The sequence below is a fragment of the Lacerta agilis genome, chromosome 2 (assembly GCF_009819535.1).
Source record: "Lacerta agilis isolate rLacAgi1 chromosome 2, rLacAgi1.pri, whole genome shotgun sequence".
NCBI lineage: Eukaryota > Metazoa > Chordata > Lepidosauria > Squamata > Lacertidae > Lacerta > Lacerta agilis.
In genome coordinates, this window is record NC_046313.1 from 116,038,233 (window position 1) to 116,054,240 (window position 16,008).

The window sequence follows — 16,008 nt, forward strand, 5'->3', positions numbered from 1 at the left end:
AAGCTAGTGCCACATGAGAGATAATGTAGATATGAAAGACTCAAGTGGTGAAATTAAAAGGGTACATGATAGAGCAGTGAAATGTCATAAGCTTTGAAACAAACTCTGGGAGCTCAGGATAAAGAAACAATATAAAAGAGTACGTGATATTTACAGTAAAGGCAAGACTTGAGGTTTACATGCCTAATGTATCCTTATTTGCTATATAAATATTCAAAAGATCATTAGTTTCGTGAAAAATGACTGGATAATTTAGCTTGAAGTGGACATTAGGGTCTCTCAGCTACAGATGTGTAGACATGGTGCTGAATTCCCTGAATATTGCAGATGTCCTTGCAAAGCTCAGTTGTAAGTATATGGTGGTGTTAAGGTCTGTGTTTTGTAGTACCCACATGATGCTGATACAAAACCTCACACATACTTATCTATAAAAAGGAATTTATGACATGAAGAAAGACAATGTGTGTACTTTTGTAACTGGAGTAAAACTTTTTTTAAAAAATAAAATAATAAATAAAATAAAATAAAATAAATGTTCCATGGGGCGAGGGGAAAGAATAATACAAGTAATGTACCTAGTAGTACAACTACTTCAATGAACACAGTGTAACAGAAAAAAACAAAATTGCCATCAGTACATAGCACAAAACAAAAACAACCCACGACAAACAGGTTACTGCAACCAAACAGCTAACTGAGATCATAGAATCATGGACTTGGAAGAGACCACAAGGGCCATCCAGTCCAACCGACTGCCAAGCAGGAAACACCATCAAAACATTCCTGACAGTTGGCTGTCAAGCCTCTGCTTAAAGACCTCCAAAGAAGGAGACTCCACCACATTCCTTGGTAGCAAATTCCACTGCTGAACAGCTCTCACTGTCAGGAAGTTCTTCCTAATGTTTAGGTGGAATCTTCTTTCTTGTAGTTTGAATCCATTGCTCCGTGTCCGCTTCTCTGGAGCAGCAGAAAACAACCTTTCACCCTCCTCTATATGACATCCTTTTATATATTTGAACATGGCTATCAAATCACCCCTTAACCTTCTCTTCTCCAGGCTAAACATACCCAGCTCCCTAAGCCGTTCCTCATAAGGCATCGTTTCCAGGCCTTTGACCATTTTGGTTGCCCTCCTCTGGACACATTCCAGCATGTCAGTATCCTTCTTGAACTGTGGTTCCCAGAACTGGATACAGCTAAGCTCAGTGGAGTAAGGATGCCTAGCTCCATTAAAACAGACATTTATTGTCTCCCATATAACAGAAAAGTTGTCATTAAAGAAAGTACAAAGTTTTGCATTTGGGATTTTGTTGGGGACGACTGCACTAATCTCTTCTATTCTTTACTAGGTCAGTTATGGTTTTGTTTCTGATGCTCTTAATGACAAAACTCAGTTCCCTTTTGTCTACCGAATGGTCCCCAAAGTAGAACATCATTATCTGGTAATAGTCCTGCATTTCAGTTGGATGTGGATTGGCCTCGTTGCTCCAGACAATGGAGAGAGATTTGTGAGGACCTTTAGGCCTCTGCTAACCAGAAACACAATTTGTGCTGCCTTCTCACTTAGAATCCCAATACAGAATGCGGAATTACCGTCGCTTTTAAAAATATTTTTCATTTGGATCAAAATCAATTTATTTGTCTGCTATGGGGAGATGTGCTTCTTCTTTAGTTCAATACGTGTTTTGCTAATTGTGGTTGAAAGGTTTGCAAAACCCATTTTGGGGAAAGTCTGGATCACAACAGCTTTGTGGGACCTCACCCGGAACTTGCCTTATGATATTCTTTCTCCCCTGAATTTATTAATTCGTATTAAAAGAAGGCCAAACTATGACGATTTCTCAGTCCTATGTTGCAGTTTGCAGAGAAATCATTTAAATGTTCATATTCAAAGGTCTTCTCTATGCTGTCCTCCAGTGCTGGGCTTCTGGCTTGCATCTTCATTCCCAAGTGCTACATTATCACACTCAGGCCAGATCTGAACACAACGGCACATCTAACTACAAAAAGTGAAGGTGGTAGTGTCTGATTCTTAGCTTCTTTGCAGATTCTTAGCTTTATAGAAAATAATATGTTCTTAAGGTGGACCAATCCCTGGTTTATGGCAGGGCAATCACAAACCTTTCATCATCCACACTTCCCAAACAACCGGTATTAGAAGCTAGATATTATTAGTCCAATGGGTTCAGGTTGGAGATTTTTAGGAGTTGTCAAAGCACCATGTTTTTCAAGACAACCAGGACTATCCTCTTCCTTGAGGATGCATTGAAAATACCCACTCATACCCCCTTGGCATGCTTTAATAAGTCATGTAGAGCAAGGGTTGGGAGATCACATACTTAGGACCAGCTGAGGTCAAACAATTATCTTGACCCATCTCAATCTGGGCTCAGACCTTGTGCATTCCATTACAATGCATGGAATCAAATGAGTATAAATAAAAGATAAAATTGTAAAAGGAAGTAGTAATAAATGATGAAAGTGAATGCATAAAGAGAAGTCCTACACAACCATATCTCTCTTATAATCTGATGGACTTGTTAATGAAGATCTCCATTTCACTGACATGGACTGGTATAAATCAACCTTGTCTTTAAATGCTTAATGTGGTTCAAAAAGCAATAGAAATGAGCGTCCCTTCAGAAGGTCCTGCATTTTCAAGGATTTGCTTCAAACTCTACAAACAGCTACAGTTGAACATACACTTCTTAAATGTTTAATGGATCATGATATACTGGACCCTATGAATAACATATCTATTAATCATCTTCCTCTGTATGATGGAAATTCTTCCAGGGAAGCAGCAATCTTCTGGGGTCATCTCCACTCCATAAATGTATAAAGGTAAAGGTAAAGGGACCCCTGACCATTAGGTCCAGTCGTGTCCAACTCTGGGGTTGCGGCGCTCATCTCGCTTTACTGGCCGAGGGATCCAGCGTACAGCTTCCGGGTCATGTGGCCAGCATGACTAAGCCACTTCTGGCGAACCAGAGCAGCACACGGAAACGCCGTTTACCTTCCTGCCAGTGCAGTGCCTATTTATCTACTTGCACTTTGACGTGCTTTCGAACTGCTAGGTGGGCAGGAGCTGGGACCGAGCAACGGGAGCTCACCCCGTCGCAGGGATTCAAACCGCCGACCTTCTGATCAGCAAGCCCTAGGCTCTGTGGTTTAACCCACAGCGCCACCCGCGTCCTCCATAAATGTATACCACTTTAATATTCATAACACCCTCCAAAGAGTCCTGGCATTTATAGATTATTGCTTGTTTAGGAGCCCCCTCTGTCTCTAACACAGAGATAAGCCATGGGATAATCACATGTGCTAATAGAAGTTCAGGTTTATGATACAACCCAAGCAGCTGACTTGTCCATTGGCTTTATACAGTAGCAATAATACCTGGACTTAGCTTAGTCGTCATCATCATCATCATATGCTATTTCAGGAGCAATACATGAACCAAAATGCACCATCTTTCAAAATTCAACTTTATCTGAGATTTGCTATGTGGTTCTCCAGCCAAGCATAGGTCCCTGCAATATCCTCCAAAGTTGCCCACCCCTCCTTAGGGAAGGAGCATCCACCGCAGGAGGAGGAAGGTGTGGTGATGACCATATTGCTCTGGTCAGGAGGTGACTGAATCACATGCCCGTGCATGGTTATGTTCTATGCTATACATCCTGGTGTCAGAAAGATGAGAAAGCGTGTTCTCCCATTGAAGAGAGCACGGGTTGCAGAAGGGTTAAAGGAGCAGCTCCCAGTTATTGGGCGGGTTTTTAGGCTGGCCACAGCTAGGATTGGCTGGGGGTGAGTTGCTGGGGAGTTGAGCATGTTGCTAATTGAATGATTGACAGTTCTTGCCTTTAAAACCTGAGTTTGTGAAACTTTGGTTTCACTTTTGCGGTGTGCAACGGATCTCCCGCCCGCCCTCCCTACTTTGGGATCGGCGCTTCGCTGCTTGACCTTGCTATGCCTGTCACGGGGTTGTCTGCTTTGGAGTGGGAGCCTGGTAGGAATTTGTCCAGTGGCTGATTGGCTTTTGTCACTGGTTTTGCCTACTGCGTAGCAAATCGTCACAACTTGTAAGGTTGGCGGTTAGGCATTGGTTAAAATTGCTTGCACTAGGGGTCAGGATAGGCTGGGCCTGCCCCTAGTAACGCTGCTTCAGGGGTATGGATAGGCTGGGCCTACCTCTGAATGCGCGGGGCAGGGGTAGGAAATTGGCTGGGCCTACCCCTGAAATAAGGGTATTCTGTTAAAAGAATCCAGGGACTCTTCCTGCTTTTGTCCACACCCACCTCAAGTGGTGGGAGGCTTGGGCCAAGCAGAGTCCTTGGGAGCATTTGGGGGAGAAGCCTGGGTCGTGGCCCGACTCCGTTTCTTCCTTAGGTGTTTACCCTTTCTGACTTCGCCCTTAAAGCGAATGTCAGCTGTCCCATGGCTGGGGGGACAGTAGTCGGAACCAATGCCTAAGCAACCACTCACATTGGCTGTATTTAAATAAAGTTGTGGCCAAAATTATGCCAAAAACCCAAACCAAAATTAATGTGTGATGTCTGAATTATTGGGGGGAGCTGGGACGGTAACCTCGACATGCAAATCCCTTCCTCTCCTTCCGAGGGACCAGGAGTATCTCCAGCCATCTAAACTTGAACGTTGCTGCTCACCACCCTCCTTTTGCCTCTGATCTTAGGTCAAGAAACACTCCCCAAGATTCAGACTGTTTAACTTCAGCTTTGGGTATGATGGACCATGTACTATTTAATTGCTCATCTTCCAACATTGTGTATGCAATCAAATGCCAACAGTGCCCTTCAGCTCTCTATATTGGACAAATAGGCCAAAGGATAAATGGACATAAATCTGATATCAGGAACCACAAGACAGAGAAACCAGTAGGAGAACACTTCAATATCCCAGGACATTCTATAAAAGATCTCAAAGTAGCTGTCTTAATACAAAGAAATTTCAGAAATAGACTGGAAAGAGAAGTGGCTGAATTGCAACTAATCACCAAACTTAAAACCATGGAGAAACCTGGTCTGAACAAAGACATTGGATTCTTATCTCATTATACATGACAAAGCTATCTTTAGCCATCTCACCCCTTGCCTTTCCCTGTAAGACCCTGTAAAAATTGCAGTCTGTTTTCCACACCTATCTGCTGATTCCCACCACCCTTCTGAGTAATACTCCCCACTCCCTCACTATACTGTATATAAGGGTCTGGTGACTTCCGTTTCAGTGTATCTGAAGAGCTGTGCATGCACACGAAAGCTCATACCAAGAACAAACTTAGTTGGTCCCTAAGGTGCTACTGGAAGGAATTTTTTATTTTATTTTATTTTGACTATGGCAGACCAACTCGGCTACCTACCTGTACATGTAAAACAGGGGTCAGCAAACTTTTTCAGCAGGGCGCCGGTCCACTGTCCCTCAGACCTTGTGGGGGGCCGGACTATATTTTGAAAAATAATAATAAACAAATTCCTATGCCCCACAAATAACCCAGAGATGCATTTTAAATAAAAGGACACGTTGCACTCATGTAAAAACACGCTGATTCCATCCGCAGGCCGGATTGAGAAGGCAATTGGGCCGGATCCAGCACCCGGGCCTTAGTTTGCCGACCCATGAGGTAAAACAACACTGTCCTTACCTGGAGAGTAAGCAGCTTGCTTTCTTTGGTTAAATCTGCCACCCACCACTCATGTCATGTAGCCAAATGGTCAAGGAAAATGATGTGGAAATACAGGTGTCTACAGTCACACAACTACCCCAACTCAGGGAAGGAGGTTCCAAATAATCCAGTAAAGCAAAATAAGTACTAGACAAACTGATTTGAAAGGTGCAAACCTATTTTAATAACTTGCTAATATCTCCTTGCATATTTTGAAATTATCCAGTATATTTTGGGCATGACTTGTGCCTGTATTGTGTCAACTACTTTAAAAATGTTTTGCACCTTGTAACACATGAAGAATAGCTGTGGCACCAATATTCAGTGTGACTTTCTTGATATGCAGAGCAGGAAATAAAGAGATAACAATGGAATGTGTTTCTTCTCATTTTGAAAAACAATGCACAAGAAATTTATTTTTAATATCATCTAAGATTTTTTTTATTTTCTTAGTGAACAGCATTCATTATTATTACATTGCAATAAGGATTTCTTATTAGTAAAATATACAAACAGTTTTCAGAAAAGAACTCATAAAAAGTATATTCAGTATTCAGAAAAGAATTCCTAAATCAGGTAAAAAATGAACAGTGGTAAGGAAGGAATATTATTCAAATGATAATTTTCTGTTCTGATTTCCAAAACAATAGCTTTTAAGGAGTTACATTCCCAACTCATGTGTCCTGGCTTTATTACTACCATGCTGGCTATCAATGGCAAAAACCAAAAATATATTATAGGAATCAGGTGCCATATTAAGTCTTTGTAGTCAGGTGCTCCTTTGTATTCAAACTAGGCCTGAGTACAATAATGTAGCACTTGGGAAGGAAGATGCAGCCCAGAAGCCCACCACTGGAGGCCAACATAGAGAAGACCTGCACGGCTACCATGTATTTCCCCTTGGTGCTCAGGTAGGTGGGAACAAAGGACACCCAAACACTGCAGAAGACCAGCATGCTGAAGGTGATCAGCTTGGCTTCATTGAAGGCCCCAGGCAGCTTTCTGGCTAGGAAAGCCACCGTGAAGCAGATGGCAGCCAGGAAGCCCATGTAGCCAAGGACAATGTAAAACATGGCAACAGATCCTTCACTGCATTGCAGGATGATTTCTCCAGGCTGGGAGTGCATGTCAGAGTTTGAGAATGGAGGAGAGCTACCCAGCCAGATGACACAGATGAGAATTTGGATACTGGAGCAGCAAATGACAATGGAATTAGCCAGACTCTTTCCCAGCCATCTCCTCACCCTGTTTCCTGGCTTAGTGGCCAGGAAGGCCAGCACAACGGTAATAGTTTTTGCTAACAAAGAAGAGACAGCAACTGAGAAGATGATGCCAAAGGCTGTCTGCCTGAGAAGGCAGGTCACTTTCCTTGGCCGGCCTATAAACAGAAAGGAGGACAAAAAGGACAGGAGGAGGGAGACAAGGAGGATGTAGGAAAGGTCCCTGTTGTTGGCTTTGACTATGGGAGTGTCAAGATATTTAATGAATATTCCTAAAACAAGGCCAGTGATTAAGGATAGAAACAGGGCAGTGGAAGCCAAGAGGGTCCCCAGATATTCATCATAGGACAGGAAGGTGATAATCTTGGGGATGCATTGATCTCTGTCCTTGTTAGGGTGTTGATCTTCTGGACATTTGGTGCAGTGGTCTGCATCTGCAAAAAGAAGACTGTCTGCTTAAACATATTCCTATATAGTAGCAAAAAAAGCAGGTCAATTTTGAATCTCACCCCTAACACCAGGTGTTGTCAGATGGGTGTAATTTACAGAAAAAAGTTCCTTGGAGGAGCATGGACTAGAACTCTTGTCTTCCCAGTACAAAGCAAACACCCTAGCTACTTTGCCACACTGACTGGTCAAGGGAGCCTAACCAGATGCAGCAACGCTGCCTAACTCAAGGCTATCTCAATGGTACCTGGAAAGCTTTTTAAGATTTTGTAAATCACGGTGGAAACTATATCAAATTGAAGCATAAGATTATACTGGAATATTCATCAACAAAGGACATATTTTATTGTTCTTTTCCCTGCACATTCCTCCGAAGTCTCCTACCTTCCTGAGTGGAGATCATCCCTTCCGCACATGGAGCACAAGCATGGCAGCAAATCGGTTTCCCTTCCTGAACCTTCTTGGCATATCCAGGGCGACAGCTTTTGGTACACCTGGACTGAGGAAGGGTCTGACCAAAAACACAGAAAGCATCAATGAAGGACTGTTACCAAGTAACATCTGGGCCAGAGTACAAATCACAGTCTATGTGGAATAGACACATATTTGGTGGAGATGCTTCTTTTGACCCATGGGACAAAACAGAGGGTCATAGTCCTTGGGACACAGTTGGGGCAGAAACAGATACCGGTAATCAAGAAGAAGTAATTACATAGAGGTTGTATGGGCCTTGGATTTAGGAATCAGAACGGTCTGCCATTATTACAAAGGTCTAGTAAACACAGTACAAATCTTCAGTCGTGGAAACCTTTAAAAAATATCAAAATCCAGAGAAACAAACAAGATGCCATGCCTCAGTTGCAATCCAAACTGCTTCTCCATTCTTATCTCATTATACATAACAAACCTATCTTTAGCCATCTCACCCCTTGCCTTTCCCTGCAAGACTAATTGCAGCCATTAAGAGACGTCAACAGGTTTTCCACACCTATCAGCTGATCACCCATTCCCACCACCCTTCTGAGTAATACCCCTCCCCACTCCCTCACTATATTTAAGGATCTGGTGACTTCTGTTTCAGTGTATCTGAAGAAGTGTGCATGCACACGAAAGCTCATACCAAGAACAAACACAGTTGGTCTCTAAGGTGCTACTGAAAAGAATTTTCTATTTTGTTTCGACTATGGCAGACCAACACGGCTACCCACCTGTAACTGCTTCTCCATTTTCATGTTTCTTATTTTGACTTTCCTCCGTTCATCTCCTCCCCCATATAGTGTTGGCCCATTAATTCTATAGGCAGCAGTTTTATTGTTGTGTTCCCCAACAGTCTCAGAGGTTAACATACCTCTAAAAAAATACCGTGCAATGAATGGTTTTTCCAAACCTGGTTGAACAGCCTGGACCACTCAAGAGCCTCTTGGTCAATGGTGAATTTTGTGCCTGAGGATCCTTGTCTGCTTATGCTCCCAAATTTCACTACATTAAAGGTTTCATTGGGAAATGCCACCCAGTTCACAATGTCGGATTCAACTGTCAACTGCCCATTCTCATCCAAATAGACTCCTTCCATTGAAGTATTGTAAAACTGGGAACTTCCCAGGAAAGGGTGAAGCTAGAACAGGAAAGAAAGCATGCACATTTAGAAAAGAATAAAATTATCTAGATAACATAGCCTAATTGCTGAAGATCTTTGTACAGACTGACACACGGTGTTTGTTTGGGCAATGGATCTGTGGCCCATTGTTTCTACTTCAGTCTTTTGGGACAGATTAAAGCCATGAGATTCATAAGCATCATTCCTTACCCTGGGAAGAATTCTGTCAAAGCAAAGTTGTTGGAATTTACAGGTTGGTGGCCGTGTTGGTCTGCCATAGTCCAAACAAAATAAAATTAAAAATTCCTTCCAGTAGCACCTTAGAGAGAAAGCTGATCGCCGAAGAATTGATGCTTTTGAATTATGGTGCTGGAATAGAATCTTGAGAGTCCCATGGACTGCAAGAAGATCAAACCTATCCATTCTTAAAGATATCTGCCCTGAGTGCTCACTAGAAGGACAGATCCTGAAGTTGAGGCTCCAGTACTTTGGCCACCTCATGAGAAGAGAAGACTCCCTAGAAAAGACCCTGATGTTGGGAAAGATGGAGGGCGCAAGGAGAAGGGGACGACAGAGGATGAGATGGTTGGACAGTGTTCTCGAAGCGACTGGCATGAGTTTGGCCAAACTGCGAGAGGCAGTGAAGGATAGGCGTGCCTGGCGTGCTGTGGTCCATGGGGTCACGAAGAGTCGGACACGACTGAATGACTGAACAACAACAAAGCACCTTAGAGACCAACTAAGTTTGTTCTTGGTATGAGCTTTCGTGTGCATGCACACTTCTTCAGATTCAGATTGGAATTCAAATTCAGATTCAGATTGGAATTCAAATTCAGATTGGAATTTGTGTGCAGAAATTAGCTTCCTTGGCTAGTAATAGCAGGAAGCCTTCTGAGGGATCAGGTGTTAAAGTGCAGGCAGATTGCCTTCTTAGCAGAAAAATTAGGATGTGGGTAACAGTACAGTAAATGGAGGAAAGTAAAGCCAGTGTTGAGGCAAGCCTGATTTCACCTGAGAATGGAATTCACAGCACTGATTCCTGTTCAGAAAAGATATCTGTGAGGGAAACAGGAATACCTGCCAAGACTGTATCCTTTGATATTTCAGCCTCTTTTTACCCTTCGCCACCATCTGAGTGGATGTGGAGGAAAGCGCAGCCCTTAAGGCCCGTGCCAGAGCAAGGACAAGGTTGTAAATACTGTAGTTATCTAGAGACAGGGTTTTCTCAATCACTTCGTCAGGCAGGGACTCCAGAATGTCATCTTCCCTGCACCTTTTCCTTCCTTTCGCAGACAGTATGTGCTTTGAATATGAACAAGTAAATGATTTCTCCCCAAACTGAAACATAGAGTAGAGAAATGTTTCATAATCGTCATAGTTTGGCCTTCTTTTAATACGAGTTAAGAAAGAAAAAAACGCATGAATGTGTAGGGGAGAAAGCAGATCATAAGACAAGTTCAAGGTGAGATCCCACAAAGCTGTTGTGATCCAGATTTTCCCCAAAATGGGCCTTATAAGCATTTCAACTGTCTTCTGCAAATTATATATTGAACTATAGAAGAAGCGTATCTCTCCATAGTAGACTAATACATTGACTTTGTTCCACATGGAAGATGTTTTCAAAGGCAACACTACTCTTGTATTCTCTACTGGGATGCTAAGTGAGAAGGCAGCACAAATTGTGTTCCTGGTTAGCAGAGGCGTCAATGTCCTCATGAACCTCTCTCCATTGTTGTTGTCTGGAGCAACGAGGCCAATCCAAGTCCAGTTGAAGTGCAGGAGGAGTTGGACTATCCCCAGATACTGATGTTCTTCTTTGGGGACCATTCGGTAGACAAAAGGGAACTGAGTTTTGTCCATAAGAGCGTCAGAAACAAAACCATAACTGACCTGGTAAAGAACAGAAGAGATTAGTGTTGTCACCGACCAACAAAATCCCAAATCTAGCACAGCATTCTTACAGGGTATATTTTCCAATACCCCTCTGGATCTTCGACTCTGCCCATGCAACAGTGGAAAGATAGAGGACTTTATTCACTTCTTCCTCTACTGCCCACTATATGCCTCAATAAGATCTAGGCTTCTCCCTCTAATCCCGCCGACTATCGCCAGAGACGATGACCGCATGAAATATCTACTGGCGGATGCCAACCCCTTGGTTTCACGTGGAGTGGCCGTCTACATATTACAGGCCCCGAAACTCAGGACCACCTTTTTGACCAACTTCCCTTAGCCTTAGTCTTATGTATATTCCCAACATGGACACTGTCGTCACGCCCGCTAGTGCTTTTTATTTTGTTTTATCCAGTACGATTTTACTTCCAATTGTTTTAACTGTATCTGTTGTATTCTTTGCATAATCGTGTCAGGCTACTGCCTGGTAATTTACTATGTGCTATGGCCACAGGGCTAATGCAATAAATAAATTGATTGATACTTGCCTGAATTATAACTTTTCTCTGATATGGGAAACAGAGAAAAGACATTTTCATGGGGGCTGAGGAGTTTTACTCCAGGGAGCTTAACAACATATTTAGTGGTTTGCTTTCAAAAAAAGGTGTCAGAGTCTTTGGAATGTGTTGTGTTTGCTTTATGTTATGCCCTGATTGCATTTTTTAACCGCTTTTAGAACATGTATCTTATAGCAGTTTGATTTAATTGTATATGACCTCATCATTATTTATTCTATAAGTGTCACATTTAAGAAAAAAAACAGATTTTGTTAAGAAGGAAAAGGCTCACACACAATTAAAATGAACATTTTTACCTCCCATTAGACTAATAATAATAATAATAATAATAATAATAATAATAATTTTATTTATTTATACCCTGCCCTTTTGGCTGGGTTTCCCCAGCCATTCGGGGAGAAGAATAACAGCCATCAGTTCCTCTATATAAAATTAAATCCTAAAATTATTTGCTATAAACCCGACAGATGTGTAAACGGGTATCTACGCTAGATTCGTACTAGAAGAAACTTTCCCGTTGCTTGGCCATGAAAAAAGATATGCTTTGTGGCATAAACTCAGATCTGGAAGATGCAATCCTTCTCCTGGTGTCATCAGCTCATTTTTCTTAAGTGAGAAATGAGTGCAGATTTATACCCAATTAAATGTACCAAGTGTATAACTAATCTTTGGAGAATAAATATTGTTAGACCACATTTCATTTTGTGTTTACAAAGGCACAATGCAAAATCAGGGCCGTCTTAGCCATTGAGCCTACTAGCGCAAGGCGCCAGGGCGCAATGTCCAGCTCCACCCTCCAATGTCCGCCCTCCAAGTTTGCTGGCCGGGCCAGGGCGCCAGATATACTTAAGACAGCCCTGTGCAAAATTATAACTTTTTACTGCCTTATTTATATGTTCCATTTATATATATATTAGAATTCATTGAGGAATGGTTGAAGGAGCTGGGTGTGTCTAGCCTGAAAAAGGGGAGACTAAGAGGAGAAATGATTTGTTGTTGTTCAGTCGTTCAGTCGTGTCCGACTCTTCGTGACCCCATGGACCAGAGCACGCCAGGCACACCTATCCTTCACTGCCTCTCGCAGTTTGGCCAAACTCATGCCAGTCGCTTCGAGAACACTGTCCAACCATCTCATCCTCTGTCGTCCCCTTCTCCTTGTGCCCTCCATCTTTCCCAACATCAGGGTCTTTTCTAGGGAGTCTTCTCTTCTCATGAGGTGGCCAAAGTACTGGAGCCTCAACTTCAGGATCTGTCCTTCTAGTGAGCACTCAGGGCTGATTTCTTTGAGAATGGATAGGTTTGATCTTCTTGCAGTCCATGGGACACTCAAGAGTCTCCTCCAGCACCATAATTCAAAAGCATCAATTCTACGGCGATCAGCCTTCTTTATGGTCCAGCTCTCACTTCCATACATTACTACTGGGAAAACCATAGCTTTAGCTATACGGACCTTTGTCGGCAAGGTCATGTCTCTGCTTTTTAAGATGCTGTCTAGGTTTGTCATTGCTTTCCTCCCAAGAAGCAGGCGTCTTCTAATTTCGTGACCGCTGTCACCATCTGCAGTGATCATGGAGCCCAAGAAAGTGAAATCTCTCACTGCCTCCATTTCTTCCATTCATATATCTTAAGGGCTGTCACACAGAAGAGGGAAGATGTTTGTTTTCTCCTGTTCTGGAGGGTAGGACTTGAACCAATGGCTTCAAGTTGCAGGAAAGGTCATTCCAATCACCATAAAACACCGGGTTTTCTCTGGGGAAGGAGTAGGGTAAGGGAGAAATTGCTTGGACTCATGCCTAAAAAGCAGAGGGCAAATGGAATGCTGCTCAGACCCCTGCTTCCTACCCTTGGGATAGGAGGAAGTGTGGATGAGTCATCTTTGTTAAGAGGGGGCTGAAGGCAAACTCTCCTTCTGCCTTGGAAGCAGGAATGACATGTTCACATCTCTCCAAAGAAACTGAAAAGAATATTCAGGATTTTTTCCTTCCCTCCTGACATTCATACCTATTCGGGATTTTTCCTTCCCTCCTGACATTCATACCTGTGGGGTTTTGTAGATGCTTGACAGGATTGAAATATCTCTGGATTTGTCAGAGTCAGCCCCTTCAATAACAGCCAATACTTTATTCCATGGTCCACAGTAATAGTTTGGGATGTTTGCCTGCCCAGGGCACAGCAGGTCCACCATGGCACCATAAGTCTTTCTGGCATTGTTATAGTTGTCATAGATGTCATAGCCCAGGGTGAGGTTGGGGGAAAGCCTGTGGTTCTCATTGACTTCCTGAACGGCAAACAAGAAGGACAAGATATGCCAGTATGCCGAGGTTCCCATCCTAGAAAAAAACTGTATGTCACCTTGACATCCTGTTTCTTTCCACACAGAGACAATATTGTGTCACCCTTACCTGTGATGGGGGGCAGAAATCATGAAATGGGTCTGCACACCTGAGATCCATCAACCCCTTCCTGTCCAAATATTAGAAGAATGGGGTATTCTAATGCAAATGTCTCACTAGTGTGGGTGAAAGCACACAGTTTGCAGTAGATGAGTATCTAATATTGAGAATGAATCCGATCATTTTCCTCGAAAGGGAGTAAAATAGAAGACGTAATTTACCAAACAAAAGCACCAGAAATGAGGAGACATGTCTGGTAGCATGCCCTAGCCGAGGGTAGCTGCAGTGCCCCCCCCATCAATAAAAATAGTTAACTAGATCCAACCTATCCATTCTTAAAGAAATCAGCCCTGAGTGCTCACTGGAAGGACAGATCCTGAAGTTGAGGCTCCAGTACTTTGGCCACCTTATGAGAAGAGAAGACTCCCTAGAAAAGACCCTGATGTTGGGAAAGATGGAGGGCACAAGGAGAAGGGGACGACAGATGATGAGATGGTTGGACAGTGTTCTCGAAGCTACTAACATGAGTTTGGCGAAACTGCAAGAGGCAATGAAGGACAGGCGTGCCTGGTGTGCTCTGCTCTATGGGGTCACGAAGAGTCGGACACGACTGAACAACTGAACAACAACAACAAGCTGAGTCTCTGTCCCCCTGAACAAAATCCTGCCCCCTCAAACAAAAATCCTGGCTACACTCATGCCTGGTAGACAAGGACTTTGGTGTCCATGAGGTCAGATTCAGTTTGCATAAAGCTTTTACAACAGTAGGCACCTAAGGACTTACCCATAAACTCTGGTAAAAGGAGGCATATTGAAGAAGCTTGGTTGGAACACAGGATGTGCTGCGGATATGACCCCACTAATGTGGTAGTCTCCTGGCCTGTACCAATTACAGGCTTCATTTGGATCCCTTATCAAAGTCAATGGGCATTTTGAGTTCAGCATCTCTGGTGTTGCTTTAAGTAGTAGCAACAGGAACAGCAGAAGCTGGCTTATTATATGTCGGCCTTTTACTCCAGTCTCCTCCTTGAGTGCTATCAGCAACACAGTCAGCAAATTACCAGCAGCCAAAAACTGCTTGGAAGACCCAGGCTGCAGTGACTTAATCACAGGGAACATGCCTGGCGTACGTGGCTTGAGGGCCAAAGAGGTTACAATTCAGCCCCACATGGGCAGCATAGCCCCACCCCACCTTCAGGGACACAGTGGAGAAGTATTTATGTACCAGTCTCTTCTGGCTGAGTTTGATGAAGTTACATCATGTTGTTGTTCAATGTTGAACGCAGATACGATTCTATTCCTCTTGAGCTTTGGCAAGACGATGACAAAGAAATCACCATTATTTTTAATAATTACATTTCCCTCGCACCTTGCTGCTTTCATGGCTCCAGGCGTAGAGCTGAAGAAAAGCATAACGGAACCATGCAATTGTAGAGTTGTAGAATTGTAGAGTTGTTGGAAAAACCTCCAGGGTCATCTACTCCAACCCCCAGCAATTCAAAAATCTCAGTTAACCATCCATGACAGGAGGCCACCCAACCTCTGCCTAAATACCGCGAAGAAAGGAAAGTCCACAACATCCTGAGGGGATTCATTTCACTGTTGAACAGTTCTGACCATCAGAAAGTTCTTCCCAGTTTTTAGTCTGAATCACCTTTCTTCTAACTTGAATCCATTGTTTCAGGTCCTATCCTCCAGAGCAGAGGAAACAAAATTTCCTCCACCTTCTATGTAACAGCCCTTTAGGTATTTGAAGAACTTGCCACTGCAATGTGCAGTGACAATGTGCAGAGAGGAGAAGGGGAGGTTGCCTTGACCTGTACCAGCATTGCTCCCAACTTTTCCAGCTACAATCTAAGGTCACTGAATGTCCTTGGAAATGCTGACCTAAAGCAGGCACCTGCTGGGTTTCAAATTTTTAATAATTACATTTCCCTCGCACCAACCTATGCTTAAAAACTTCCAAGAAAGGAGAGTCCACAACCTCCTGAGGAGGTCCACTCCACTGTCAAACAGCAGCATGAGAAACCATTGTATTCCCAGGCAAGAAGCACAGTAGGTGTGAGATTTCTGCTGAAGGCTCCCAAGGGAGTTAGGAAGGGAGCAAGACAAGCCCAGCTTCTGACTCCAGAGTCCCAAAAGTGATTCATGGATAAAAAAGAACCCCAACCCTGTTATTAGACAGTGGGCATTGGGCACT

The 16,008-nt window shown here is 43.2% G+C and overlaps 1 protein-coding gene across 1 annotated transcript; it reads right to left on the reverse strand.

Moving 5' to 3' along the window:
- Positions 1–6,435: 6,435 nt before the first annotated feature.
- On the reverse strand, positions 6,436–10,788 carry LOC117042563 (vomeronasal type-2 receptor 26-like). Its single transcript, XM_033142102.1, has 3 exons — positions 10,022–10,788; positions 7,732–7,858; positions 6,436–7,334 (listed from the first exon to the last, which is right to left on the reverse strand). Exons 1-3 carry the CDS (start codon positions 10,769–10,771, stop codon positions 6,436–6,438), a joined length of 1,776 nt encoding a protein of 591 aa, XP_032997993.1. The 5' UTR covers positions 10,772–10,788.
- Between the last annotated feature and the right edge of the window lie 5,220 nt (positions 10,789–16,008).